The sequence below is a fragment of the Phaenicophaeus curvirostris genome, chromosome 1 (genome assembly GCF_032191515.1).
Source record: "Phaenicophaeus curvirostris isolate KB17595 chromosome 1, BPBGC_Pcur_1.0, whole genome shotgun sequence".
Classification (NCBI taxonomy): Eukaryota; Metazoa; Chordata; class Aves; order Cuculiformes; family Cuculidae; genus Phaenicophaeus; species Phaenicophaeus curvirostris.
The window spans coordinates 194,115,087-194,128,751 of NC_091392.1; the positions used below are offsets into that span (position 1 = coordinate 194,115,087).

The following is a 13,665-nucleotide window of genomic DNA, read 5'->3' on the forward strand; positions in this document are numbered from 1 at the left end:
TTTTTCCTCTTAACTTCCAGCGGTTAGTGTTTATGTTTGCAGATTAAGATGAGATCTTAATATTTTCAAAACACAAAATAAGAAGTTAGAAGTTTTCTGACTACGGAGAGGTTTGGAAACGGTTTTCCAACAAGAGCAGTTACTCTAGATCTTTTAAATAATATTAACTACATTACACAAAGAGATGCCAGTCACAAACTCCATATATACACATACTTCAGCATGGGCAGATTGGAGCATATTTGGAAACAAGAAATTAAGACTTGGCACATTTAGACCACAAATCTGCAACTTTTTCATAAGAATCAGTAAGGCTGGAGCTGCAGGATGCAACCCTCAAAAAAAATGTCTATTTTTCACCCTAGAGCAGTTTCCCCAACAAAGCAGGCTCCAGACCAGTTCTCATGCGCAGCCAAATGGGACAAAAATAGATTCAATCTAGTTCTGAGCCTAGAGTTCCAGCTGAAGCAGAAGATGGCACTAAAAAAATGTTAATGTGAGAGACAGCTATTAAGACACTGTCATTTCTCCTCCACTTGCTTCACCCTAAATAGGCTAGTACCCAAAATTTCAATAATCTTCCCAAGAAAAGTCTTTCCAACAGATATAGAATCCCAGAATGATTTGCGCTGGATGTGACCTTCAAAGATCATCTAGTCCAACCCCTTGGAAGAATGTGTCATCTTCCACTAGATCAGGTTGCTCAAAGCCTCATCCAATCTGACCTTGAATAATTCTCATGATGGAGCATCCACAACTTCTCTGGACAATGTGTATCAGTGTCTCACCACCCTTATCTTAAAAAATGCCTTCCTTATGTCCAACCTATATGTACCTTTCTTCAGTTTAAAACTATTGCACCTTGTCTTGTCACTACAGGCCCTGGTAAAAACATCTCTCTCCATCTTTCTCAGAAGCCTCATTTGAGTGTTGAAAGGCCACAATAAGGTCTCCCTGGAACCTTCTCTTCTCCAGGCTGAATAACCCCAAATATCTCAGCAAGTCTTCAGAGGAGAAATATTCTGTTCCTCTGCTCATTTTTGTGGCCTCCTCTGGACTCGCGCCCAGAGGTCCATGTCTTTCCTGTGCTGAGGGCTTAAGAGCTGGATGGATGCAATAGCCCAGATGGGGTCTCATCAGAGCGGAGAGAATATCCTTGGTTTACGCTCCAAACAGAGTGACCTGGCTCCCCTAACACTAATGCTGGGGATCTAGGCATACATTAAAGTCAATACAGAAAACAAACTAGTCCATCATTTATTGGGAAGAGGGCAGAGAAATGTACAGTGAAAGCTGAAGTGTTCAGAAGAGCGATGCTTTGCTGTTTACCAAAAATTAACTGTGATCAGGTACTTCAAGAAACAGGGGTGCAGAAAACAAGAAGTAAATAAAGATGGCACAAAAGGCGCGAAGGAAAGGTATTTTGGAAGAACTCTCTCAAATGCTGTTTCTCATGCATATAAATGATTTGCCTTGCCTGGTTTCTAACAGTGAATGCCAGGCTGTGGGTTTCCCATAACGAATGTACAGTAAATAGGTCTTATGATAGGACTTAGAAAATTTGTGAGTTGTATAGTGGTATAAATGGATGAAAGACTTTAAGCTAAAAGGAATGTACCAAGTTTAAGAATACAACAGGCTGTAAATGGAAGGTTCTCTCCAGGGACATGGTCAAGAACTGGTCAATGCCTCCATATGGTGTGCTGAGAGCTGGTCTAGGAGAAGATAGGAGTTGTTTGAGCCATACTGGGTATAAATCCAAAGACATGTTCCTGCTGGTAGCAGCCTCTGGGAAAAGGCTTTGAATAAAAGAATATGGAAGATGGAGAGGCTTCTGGGGATGCAAGAGGGAGAGAGAGAGAAGAGGTGGCTTTAGAAAGCTAGTGAAATCCCCCTTGGTAGGTTCTGAACTGTTTGTGGTTGTCTGGTTGTCTTCAAGGCTTCCTGGAGTGGGTTTTCTTCAAGGTCATAGAGAAGTAGGGGAATGAGAGGGGAAGCAACTATCTGAAAACTTTACACCAGCAGGCTTAGATTCAATATGCAAATGGGTACTACAACCAATTGTTTGTTCATCAGCAAGTATTTAGAAGGTAACAGGCAGACAACAAACTAACATCAACTCTGTAAGAACAACTTGCATTAATTAAATCCAATCTCCTTCTTTGATGGGGTGATTAAGGGATGAGGGAGAAACAAAATATGAGTTAATCTCTTAGGAGTGAGAGGTTTTTTTCACCTGCTGTAGAGACCAAGATATCCACAACTTTCTTAGTAGGATGTGCACTGTCCAAAACTTGCTCTGGACAGAAATGCATATGGAAATAAAGCAAGAAAATATGAAAGTAAGAACCACCCCAAAGGAACTCAAAATCCTACCCCTGTGCTTCCATGGAGAAAGAGGGAGAAGAGCTGGCGGTGGAGGCAGGGGTGTGGTATGACGGCAACAGAGGGAAGAAGCTCAAGGTCCTTGATGGAGAAGTTGTAAGGAGCAGAAATGGGGCAAGGAGCAATAGCTCTTAACCTCATCAAGACAGGTTAAGAAATTTTGCTGGATACAGTTTAGTGTGGACACCCTTTGGGCTCTCAGGGACCTTTTCTGCTCAGGTGCAGCACTGGACAAACACTAAAGCTTGCATGCTCTCCTGGAGCTGCCAGACACACACACAAATCTGCAAACTTGCCAGGCTGGGTACAGCAGGGCTGTTCTTGAGATGCAGCTGAAATTCCAGCAGACAGACTCATTCCATGAGGTTTCCTTGCATTCCACTTATCAGCTCACTCTTTAGTATTACCTGGATATACCCCTGCTGTGAAGGATAACCCCATCCCCAAATAACAGTATCTAAAAATATTTTGTCTTTTTCAATTGTAAGGACATTTTTTTAAAAAAAAAACATTCTTAGAAGCACAGTGAGTGCAGGTATAACCACTACTCAGATGGATGCACAATTAGCTGCAAAATTGTTTTCCAAGAGTTTAATGATCAACTGTCAGGCCAGGACAGCCTCTGACATTGGCAACTGGGGCCAGATCTAGGCCAGTTCTCTCTTCATTATTGGTTTGAACAGTAGATTAAAAATAATTTAATGATGACTGGAGAATGGACAGTGAGGGAGGAGATGGAGGTACAAGCATTCTGACAGTCTCCTGGCACCATCGTTACTGCCCCTGAAGAGGGAGCCCTACCTTAGTTCATTTCCAGGGCAATCTTAAATTTAAACTGTCCCATCAAACAGCCAGGCAACACCAATGTGGTGATGAGAAGGAAGAAAGAGGTGGTGTCAACTTTACTCAGTTTGATGTGGGGAATAAATCACTGGTTTTCACGCAGCAGGGCAAGGCTTCATCGGGATTTGCCGTTTCTGAACACTTAGCACTGTGGTGTTGAGACAAAAAAAGAAGGGCGACAGGCTACAGAACAATAGAAATGACAGGAAATTAAGGAATCACCAGGAAATGCTCAAGAACCAGACTGGTCTGGTCCAGGGGGGAGAAGGAAACCACAGCCAAAAAAAGACTCAGAGGAAGGAGGGGGAAGTCATGTTAGAAGCCTGGCAAACCCACCCCACTCCTCTTATAAAAGCATCAGTTATTAATTGTTCTGCATGGCTACCGGGCAGAAGAGAAACAAAATTAATCAGCTGCATTTATAACAAAGGGGATTTTGATCAGATATTAGGCAAAATTTGCCAAGTTTTCAGAGTTCCTGTGGGATCCTCTTCTGCCATCTGCATATGAATGTACGACTTGTGTGTCTACGAGTAATGGTTTAGGTACACTTGATCCCACCTCGGTGTAGAGGAGCAATTTTCCCCATCCCTTCCAAAAACAACTAGAGGTCTACTATATGAGAAGTCATTTATTCTCTCCCTCTCAGATCACTTTCATGCTAGGAATTCAAAGCTCTTGACCAGCTTAACAAGACTTTTCCTTATAAAACTGAATTTCTGTTTCTCATTTTGTGGTAGAACACTTGTCCTTCAGCAATTTTCCAAGCTCCAAGAAGTAATCTATAATCTGGGATGGTACTGTCAGGATTGATTGGCAAAAATCTAACCATGCAGGTGAGTATCTGATACTGAGACTGGGCCTTGTGACTACCATCGGAGAAAATACAGCCAGAATCTCATCTGCTTGTCTTTGTTCACAAGATCCTTTTCATTTGTCTTGATGCAGGATTTATGGGGTCATCCTTCTTTGCTGGAGAAAATGCTTATTTTCATACAAATCAGGCTGAGCAATTTGCTGCAAACATGGTACATACATCTTTTGTTCTTCTTGGCTAGCTGAATCCTCAAACACATACCCGCAGGCTCCAAGCCTCCCATCTGCTGCACCTATTTGCCTTCCAAGACTTTCACCAGGCAACTGTTTGAATATAAGAAATCTTACTTAGCCAAGTATTGCAGTCAGTACTGCGACTCTAGCTCAAAATATGGTTTGACACCAGCATCTAGGGTGCATTTCCAGGTGCTGTATGGTACTTAGAAATGCCTACAGAGCAGAAAGAGAGGACATGGGACTGATGGCCCACCCACACCTTCTGGAAGGCAGCTCAAAGGGCATCAGATGCCCAGAAGCGGGCAAGCAAACCTGCTCTGTGCCAAGACACAACACAGGCACCGAGAATGCATTGTCTCTGCTTGTTCCTATCCAGTTTTGTTTAGGAAGTATCGTTACAAGGACCTTGTCTTCATCCATACTTACATCTCACTTAATGCAGAATCACCAATCTCAGCCAAGGTCTCAGAGCTCTTTAAGTCCACTATTGTGTATAAATCGCAAAGTGAATGACAAAAATCAAGACTAGAAGGCTTCTACAAGTAAATAAGATGCAAAAGGAAAATGTGGGTCTGCTGCTGGGTGGGGCAGGGAACTCGGTGCTAAGGGACATGGAAAAGGGCGAGATGTTCAGAGCCTTCTTTCCTCAGTCTTTGTGGCTAGAGTGGGTCCAGAGGAGCCCACAAAAATGGCCAGAGGGCTGGAACACCCTTCTCGTGGAGAAAGGCTGAGAGAGCTGGGGCTGTTCAGCCTGGAGAAGGCTCTGCAGGGATCTTACTGCAGCCTTTCAATACTTAAAGGAGGCCAAAAAGAAAGACGGAGAGGGATTTTTAACAGTTTTAAACTGAGGGAGGGTAGGTTTAGATTGGATGTAAGAAGTGTTTTATGATGAGGCTGGTGAGACACTGGCACAGGTTGCCCAGAGAAGTTCTGAATGCCCCATCATTGGAAGCATTCAAGTTGAGATTGGACGAGGCTTTCAGTGACACAACCTAGTGGAGGGTGTCCCTGCCCATGGCAAGGGGGCTGGACTAGATCATCTCTGAAGGTGCCTTCCAACACAAGCCATTCTGTGATTCCAAGACCAGCCTCAGGAGTCTCAAGCTCCTGAGACCAGGAAGAAAGTCTGGATAAAGGAAGCCTCATCCTTGTTGGACAAAGGATCCAATTAGGACATGCGCAAGCCCATGGGACCTAAAGGATTGCACCCATGAGTGCTGAGGAAGCTGGACTACATCGTTGTGAGGCCACTCTTGATTATTTTTGAAGGGTCATGGTGACTGGGAGAGGTTCTTGAGCCCTGGAAGAAAACAACTGTCATTCCTTCTTTCAGAAAGGGCAAGGAGAAAGAGCAACAGGGCCAGCCCTACCTCAGTCCCTGGGAAGGTGATGGAGCAACTATTCCTGGAAACCACTTCTAGACAAGGAGGTGTTTGGCAGGTAGCCAGCTTGTATTTATGGAAAGGACAGTATGCTTAACCAAGATAGTAGTCTTCTGCAATGAGATGACTGTCTCTCTCAGTGGATGAGTGGAGAGCAGTAGATGTTGTTGATCTTGATCAGTGAAGGCCCATGAAGCTCATCAAGTGACTGGAGCATCTGACACAGAAGAGGGAGCTAAGACAGCTGGAGCTGTTCAGCCTGGAAAAGAGAAGGCTTGAGGGGTTCTTACCAATGTGTTAAGCACCTGGTGGAAGACAGTAGAAAAGACAGAGCCAGGCTCTTCTCAGTGGTGCCCAGTGACAGGACAAGAGGAAATGGGAATAAATCGAAATACAAGAAGTTCCATTTAACATAGGAAACCACTTTTTTTTTTTTTTTTTTTTTTTTTTTTTTTTACTGTCAGCATGGTCAAGCACTGATACAGGTTGCCCAGAGAAGCTGCAGAGCCTCCAGCCTTGGAGACAGTTAAAACCCAACTGGACACAGTCCTGGCCAGCCTGCTCCCAGTGACCCTTCTTTGAGCTGGGGTTGAGTCTCCAGAGGTCCTGCAAGTCATGAGGTCCCTGCCAACCTCAGTCATGCTGTGATTCTCCAATAAACCTCATTAATGCCAAGATAAACCACATCTACTGTGCTCTCTCTGCCTGCAGTAGGTTACCATTTGTAATGGAACACCTACCATTGCTTTCCATGTTACTGGCCCAGCTTACAACCTAAGTGGCCAATTGCCTTCACAGCTTTTAGCCCAACACGGTTGTCCAAGGACACGTTTGAACCTAGGCTCGCTTTAGGTCACCTCCTCAGCTGTTAACTCAACCACTCTACAGCTTTAAGTGCAATTTTACAGTGGCGAGGTCTACAGTATGCAACGCCATCAGAGTATGGTGCGAGTAAGGGTTAGTCTTGCCCAATTCAGAAAGCCCATAGCAAAGCCACACTCAGACTGACACTTAGGTGCAGTTGTCCCTCTGCGTCTGGGGGGCACACCCCACGTTTCTCAGTGCTAAGACCCTCCACGATTCTCTCCAAGACACTTCCAGAGCTTTAGGAAGTTTGGGCAGATAGAAAATGATAATCAATGTGATGACCATACGCGCTGCTGCAAAACACACACATCTCAGACAATTCAAGACAAGCAGAGAACTAAAATTAATTCAAAACCCCAAACCTGCCAAGGCACTACATAAGCATTCCTGCAGCATGGCTGGATAGCCACATTCATGCCAGGTTGGATCAGGTCAAGCATATCAAGGCACGACTGAAACAACTACCTTGGAGCAGAGATCAACTTGGGGAGTTTCTGTTGTCCCTCCACCAGCTAGGCCAAGGAGGAGGAACTGCTCCCAGCCGTTTGGCTCGGCTCCCTCTGGACAGCCCATCTGTTCATTGATTCAGCAAATCCTTCTGCGTGAAGGCTTTCCAGTTCGCTTCCAGCAAAGGTTAGCAGGGTCACTTTAAACCACAAATTTAAGCTGTTTATGCTTATCCTGCCATTTTTTCCCATAGCAAATTAGAGGGTGCTGACACAAACATGAACCGGGAGAGCAGTAACATGCTTGAAAAGGAACAGTTAGGGCACAGCTGGACGCCTAAAAGAACGTTTATCTATAACTTAAAGCCTTGTCTGCTTTACAGGGCTCCCACCAGTGCTGCTGTGTTGGGGAAGCACTCATGCAGATGCAGTGCAGGCAGCTGATCTCTGCCAGCACCACCGCATAGTCTCTCCAACCAACACAGGTCGTGGTGCCAGCAGAAGCTTCCGGTGCACCGGGAATTTTGACAGCAGCAAGGCAGGCATCTGCCACAGCACCTCGGCTCCCACCAGGAAAGAGCCACGCCACTGGCTCAAATGAGGATTTATTTTAAAGGAAATAAAGCAAACTGTTTTCTAGGAATTAAGGAAGTCTGCTGGCTTTTGAGATGGGGAGGAAATGCCATGAAATCAGAAATGATGGACTTTTAAGTCAACAAGGGAACAGGACTTCCCATGGAGCATAAGCTTTCCTGTCTCGATGTGGCAGAAACCAGCCTGACTGCTACCAGTCCATCAGGTGGGCAGCACTGTTCTAACCATCTGGGGCAACGCTGTTATAAAAACGATTGGCCGTTTTGGGGTTGGTGCTCAAAGAGGTCAGACCTACCCCGTGCAGGGCATTTTGTTAAAACCCATGGATGAGTGTGAGGCTGAGAACGGGTCACGGTGATGCTGACAGCCTGCTCCTGCCCGGCCTTCGCACCTCCCCAGTCCGCCACCGTGCCAATGCCCTACGGAGGGGGGCACAGTCCTGCTGCCCCTCTTTTCCCATGACCGATGCTGTTGGCAAGGGTAACCCAATGACTGAGCCCGGGATGCATTCGTTGCACAGAGCAGATGTTGAGGTGGGGAAACGTCCTCCCAGTGTGGGGTCTACGTTGCCAAGGCCCCTCTCCCACCACAACAAGGAAGGTGGGCTCAGCCTCGCCACCCCCAAACCCCCACGCCTGGCTCTGCTGGATGGGGCTCAGCCCTGACATCTCAGCACACGCTCCTGGTGGGCCCAGCTGGCCCTGCCCCCTGGGACTGTGACCCCAAACCCCTTGGGACTGAGACCCAGGCCCCAAAGGGGCTGAGATCCTGACCCTCTTGGGACCGAGTCGGGACTGAGCCCCCGCCTGCCCCCCAGGGCTGTCCCTGCCCCCTAGGACTGAGAGCACAGGCCCCTCGGGCCCGAAGCCACGCCCCCTCTCCCCAGTCTCCGAGGCCGCGCCCCCTCGCTATCCTGGGCCCGAGGTCACGCCCCTCGCTCCCCGGGCCCGAGGCCACGCCCCCTTCTTCACTGGGCCCGAGGCCCCGCTCCGTTCCCCCCTCGCGCAGCCTGGGACCGGAGGGGACGGGGGCGCAGACGCCGCCGCCGCGGCCGCACCTTGTTCCGGCGGCCGCTGCTCCCCGCCTGCTCCGGCGGCCGTGGTCGCGGCGGGCTCGGCGCGGTGTCGTCGGGCCCAGGTGGAGAGGCGGGTGCGGCAGAGCGGGCAGCAGAGGCCCGGGCCCTGCAGGCAGCGCTGGAAGCAGGCGAGGCAGAGCGAGTGCCGGCAGGGCGGCGTCACCGCCTCCGCCAGCGCCTGCCGGCACACCGGGCACTCCGCCTCCTCCGCCCCGGGCCGGCTCCGCCGCCGCCCCCGCAGCGCGGCTCGCCCGCCGGGCCCCGCCGCCGCCATCTTCCACCCTTGGAGGGACGGGGCGCGCGCTCCTGCATAATTCACGCGGGACACGCCCCCTGATTAATATTCATGGCGGGGAGCGGGGGGTGGGTGGGGGTGTTGAATATTCATAGGGGGATGGTTTGAATATTCATGAGCCGCGGCTCTGTAGGGAGAACAATCACAGTATCACCGACTCACAGAATCACAGACTCCTAGAATCGTAGAGTGGTTTGCAGCAGAAGGGACCTCAAAGCCCGTCCAGTTCCTCCCACTGGATCCGGTTGCTCCAAGCCCCATCCAGCCTGGCCTTGGACACCTCCAGGGATGGAGCAGCCACAGCGTCGCTGGGCAAACTGTGGCAGTGCCTCACCGCCCTCATCGTGAAGAATTTCCTCCTTATGTGCAGTCTAAATCTTCCCCCTTCCATTTTAAAGCCCTTTCCCCTCATCCTGTTATTCCACACACTTGTAAAAAGTCCCTCCCCAGCTTTCCTGTAGCCCCTTCAGATACAGGAAGGTCGCTATAAGGTCTCCTCGGAGCCTTCTCTTCTCCAGGCTGAACAACCCCATCTCTCTCAGCCTGTCCTCGTATGGCAGGTGCTCCAGCCCCCTGATCATCTTCATAGCCTACTCCGAAGCCGTTCCAACAGTTCTATATCCTTCTTATGTTGAGGATTCCAGAACTGAACACAACACTTCAGGTGAAGTCTCACAAGAGCAGGGTAGAGGGGCACAATCACCTCCCTCAGCCTGCTGGCCACGCTTCTTTTGATGAAGCCCAGGATATGGTTGGCCTTCTGGGCTGTGAGCGCACATTGCTGATTAATGTTGAGCTTTGCATCAACCATCATCCCCAAGTCCTTCTCCACAGGGCAGCTCTCAATCACATCATCCCCATCCTGTATTGAAACCACAGATTGTCCTGACCCAGGTGTAGGACCTTACACTTGGTCTTGTTGAACCTCATGAGGTTTGCACAGGCCAACTTCTTCAGCTTGTTCAGTTCATCATCTGGTTCCAACCTCCCTGCCATCGGCAGGGATGATCTTCATAGCCCTGAAGGGCCACCTCCGTTCTCCTTTCTGTAACCACAAGGTTGCTGCATGCATGTGGCTGTGCCCACTGTGAGAAGCTCACTGAAGGGAGAGGGACTCCCTGTGGAAGAGCCCAGGGCCCTGAAGAAGACTTATGCCCCCTCCATTGCCCAGGGAGGGTGTGTAGGGCATGGTGGCTGCACGCTCCTTCAGCAAACCACCATTCTCTAGGCCACAGAGAAGATCCTCCGTGCTTGGCTGGGAGTATGTATTTTGTTTGTCTTTTTTATTTTTGGCAGAGGGACCTGGACAGGCTGGACTTATTGGCCGGGTCCCAATGTATGAGATTCAACAAGGCCAAAAGGTCAACGAGGCAATTCAACAAGGCAACAGGTCCTGCGCTTGGGCCACAACAACCCCATGCAGTGCTCCAGGCTTGGGGAAGAATGGCTGGAAAGCTGCCAGGTGGAAAAGGACCTGGGGGTGTTGGTCGACAGGAGCTGAACATGAGCCAGCAGTGGCCCAGGTGGCCAAGAAGGCCAACAGCATCCCGGCTTGTATCAGAAACAGTGTGGCCAGCAGGAGCAGGGCATTGGTGAGGCTGCACCTCGAATCCTGTGTTCAGTTTTGGTTTAGATTGGTTATTAGAAAAAAAAATTCTTTACTAAAAAGAGTGGTCAAGCATTAGAATGAGTTGCCCAGGAAAGTGAAGGAGCCTCATTACCTGAAGGCATTTGAAAAAAGTATAGATATGGCACTTTGTGACATGGTTTTGTAGGCATGGTAGTGTTGGGCTGATAGTTGAACTGGATGATTTTAGAGGTCTTTTCCAACCTTTTGATTCTAAGATTTTGGTCTTGCTGGATGCTTCTGTAAAGGGTGTAATCTCAGGTTGTTACTCCTGGCCTCAGTTTCACAGAGCTGCTTCAAATCCCTACGGTTTCTTGGAGGGTTTAAGACTCCTTCTTGGATGGTGCCTCTCAGCAGCCCCAGAGCATGTCTGTGGGGCATGACACAGCCCTCCACCTGCCTCCAGCCTCTTCCTACCTCCTCTTCAACAATCCTCCAACAAGATCCAGTGGTGGGCCTTTGAAAAGTCACCACAAAATCCCCAGGTGCTAAAAATCCTTTTCTATCTGGATTTGCTGTTAGGTAGAGCTTTTCTTTCTTATACCCACAGCATACCCTCCTTTCTGGACTCCTCAGCTTTTGTTAAGACAGCTTGACTCCTATCAGCTGGCCAGGCAGTGGGGAACATCCATTCAGCTCACCAGCTGGCTGGAAAGGTCCAGGATGAGATTACAGGTCAAACTCTCCAATGCTTTCACTGGCAATGCTCAGGGGGAGAGTACCCCACCAACCCCTTAGTTTAACCCTTTCTATGTAGTATCTGCTTGTAGATGTTCAGTCAACAGTTTTGCTTGGTGACTGCAGTGATCAGTACCACATCCGTGGGGTTTGAAGGAAACCAAATCCACGACTTGTAGCCTCTTGCTAAACTCTTCCTCCCAGCTCCCCACCCATGTTCCAAAACTTTCAGGTCACCCCTAACCCATCATTTTCTATTGCTGCTTGAAACAGGGACTCAAAATTAAGCTCAAGTGTTCCACTTCTGCTAGATAATTCATGGATGAGGCACAAAAGGGGTGGTGGACCACATCCTACACTTGTCCAGTGTCCGGTAATATATCATATTTAGTGCAGGGCACTCATTTACATTTCTTACACCTAGCTTGTATTTGCACAGAATATTTTGATCCACAAGATCTTTGAGATGTCTGTCGTTCCATCAGGATGGCTGAAAGGTCCAGCTGATTGAGAAGTGATTAGACCTGCAAGGCCTCCTTAGACCACGCTAAGAAACTGGGCAAAAATCTTACGGAGGCGCACTCCTACCTACAGTGCTGTATGAAGCCTTGCAGCTGCAGGGACAGCACTGCTGTGTATCCATTGCTGTCAGTGTTCTAAGATTTAGCGATGCAGTGTTGATTAACAACACATAACAAATACTCCTCAGAGGCTTAATATAAGAAACAGTCATTTCTGAAAGAAGATGGACAGCATTTGGCCTACAGCATTGAGCAATTTACAAACACGGAGGAGAGCTTCAATGCTCATGGAACAGACTGATGATTTAACAAACAGCTTTTACTGAGAGAGAAAGGCTTTGAACTATTTTTCTCCTGAGAGCTGCCACTTGCTCAGTGAAGGAGGGAGCCTCAGAGGAAGAAATGCAAAATCACATTTAACCATCCTGGGTTTTTTTTTTTGGGAAGAGAGAGTGTGGGAAAGATGTTGGAAAACAGAGCTGGCTTAGAGTGGATGTGCATCCAGAGCAAGGTGGGCAGTGAAAACGAGGCAGTGAACAGCCAGGCAAACAGGCTTTGAAAATAAGCAAGACAGCAAAGTGTGGGCATGAGCCAGGGGTGGCTGCCAGCTGGGATGAGCTCAGTATGTACTGTGAACCTCAGCTCCATGTCTGTGGTTTCATCAGGTGCCTTGGTAGCAGATTCCTGGGATCTGTTTTGTGGTAGCTTCTCTGTTCCTCTTCCTCCTCTGGGCAGGGTTTGCAGAGGGACACTCTTCCAGGAGGGCAAGGATGAGGAGAGGAGCGTGTGGCATCCAGATGCATGTGATTTCCTTGGGAACTGGGGAAATGCAAACTCCCTGTCTTGTTGCTGGTGACAGCAGATGAAGCTGACTGACTGCTTATTAAAGGCAAATACAATGTGCATTTTCAGACCTATGTGATATCACACCCTGGCATGGGCCAAGGGGGTGCAAGATGTATGGAAAATCAGGCTGGTGAGGTCCCCAAGGGGTTGTTCAGTCACTGCCCTTCCCTGCAGCAGGATCACCTCAGCTTAGTTCACTCCTGAGCAACACTTGGTCATCTTTTCCTTAAAGACTTCCAGTGCTGGCAGCCCACCTCCCCTGCAGGTGACTGTCTGAGCCTATCCCTGCATTCAGAAAGGGTTTATTTTTCTAATGTTGGACATAAATCTCCCCTAATTCTTGTCTTGGTGTCTCTGCTGGCCCCGTTAACCTTCATCCCTTCTTCCTGCCTCAGGCTGGTAATGGAGGAGTCTAGAGTAGGAGCTACCTTGGTGCAACTGTTCCTTGAGTTGGAGTGCTGGGGTTAGAAGTGAGTCCATATCCCAGGGAAGGGGTGCGTTTTACACCCCAAAGCATCCCAATGAACTGTTAGAAAGATCCTTGGCACAGTTTTAGTCTCAAGCAACTAGCCCCATCCTAACCTAGCCTGTCCCCAGGCATGGTTTTGGGGTCACTGAAGACACTGGTAGTTCTTCAAAGGCAATTTAGATGCTGCCACTTTGTCTGGGAAAGAAGAAAGCTCTTAATAGTGTGGCTTTAGCCTGGGTAAGGATCACTTAATTCATTAGCAGCTACAGGCTCTGCCTTCAGAGCCACAGATTGCTGTGACACATACAACAAATGGCATGGCTCCTTGGGAAGGGGTTGGAGCAGGTGGATGGGTGAGAGTGGCTGCACTGAACACCTTGATGCTACTGCCTGTGTGCTGTCAAAATCCCACCCAGTGCCTGTCTCCCAATCCAGACACATAAATTGCTTCAAAATCTGGGATCCTTGTGGTCAGTCTGAGAGGCATATTTACTTGGAAAGCCTGCCAGCAGGCCTCTAAGCTGTCCTGGCATGAGTGAGGCCATGTACACACTCATGATGTTGGGCCATGGCTTGTTAGGGTG

General features: G+C 48.6%; 1 protein-coding gene across 1 annotated transcript in view; it reads right to left on the reverse strand.

Annotated features, from left to right (window-relative positions):
• Positions 1–8,940, reverse strand: part of RNF169 (ring finger protein 169) — a 28,368-nt gene extending 19,428 nt beyond the window's left edge. Inside the window, exon 1 of the mRNA XM_069883339.1 lies at positions 8,628–8,940. Coding sequence (XP_069739440.1) covers positions 8,628–8,919 — 292 coding nt within the window. The 5' untranslated portion in view covers positions 8,920–8,940. The remainder of the gene's footprint in view (positions 1–8,627) is intronic.
• Between the last annotated feature and the right edge of the window lie 4,725 nt (positions 8,941–13,665).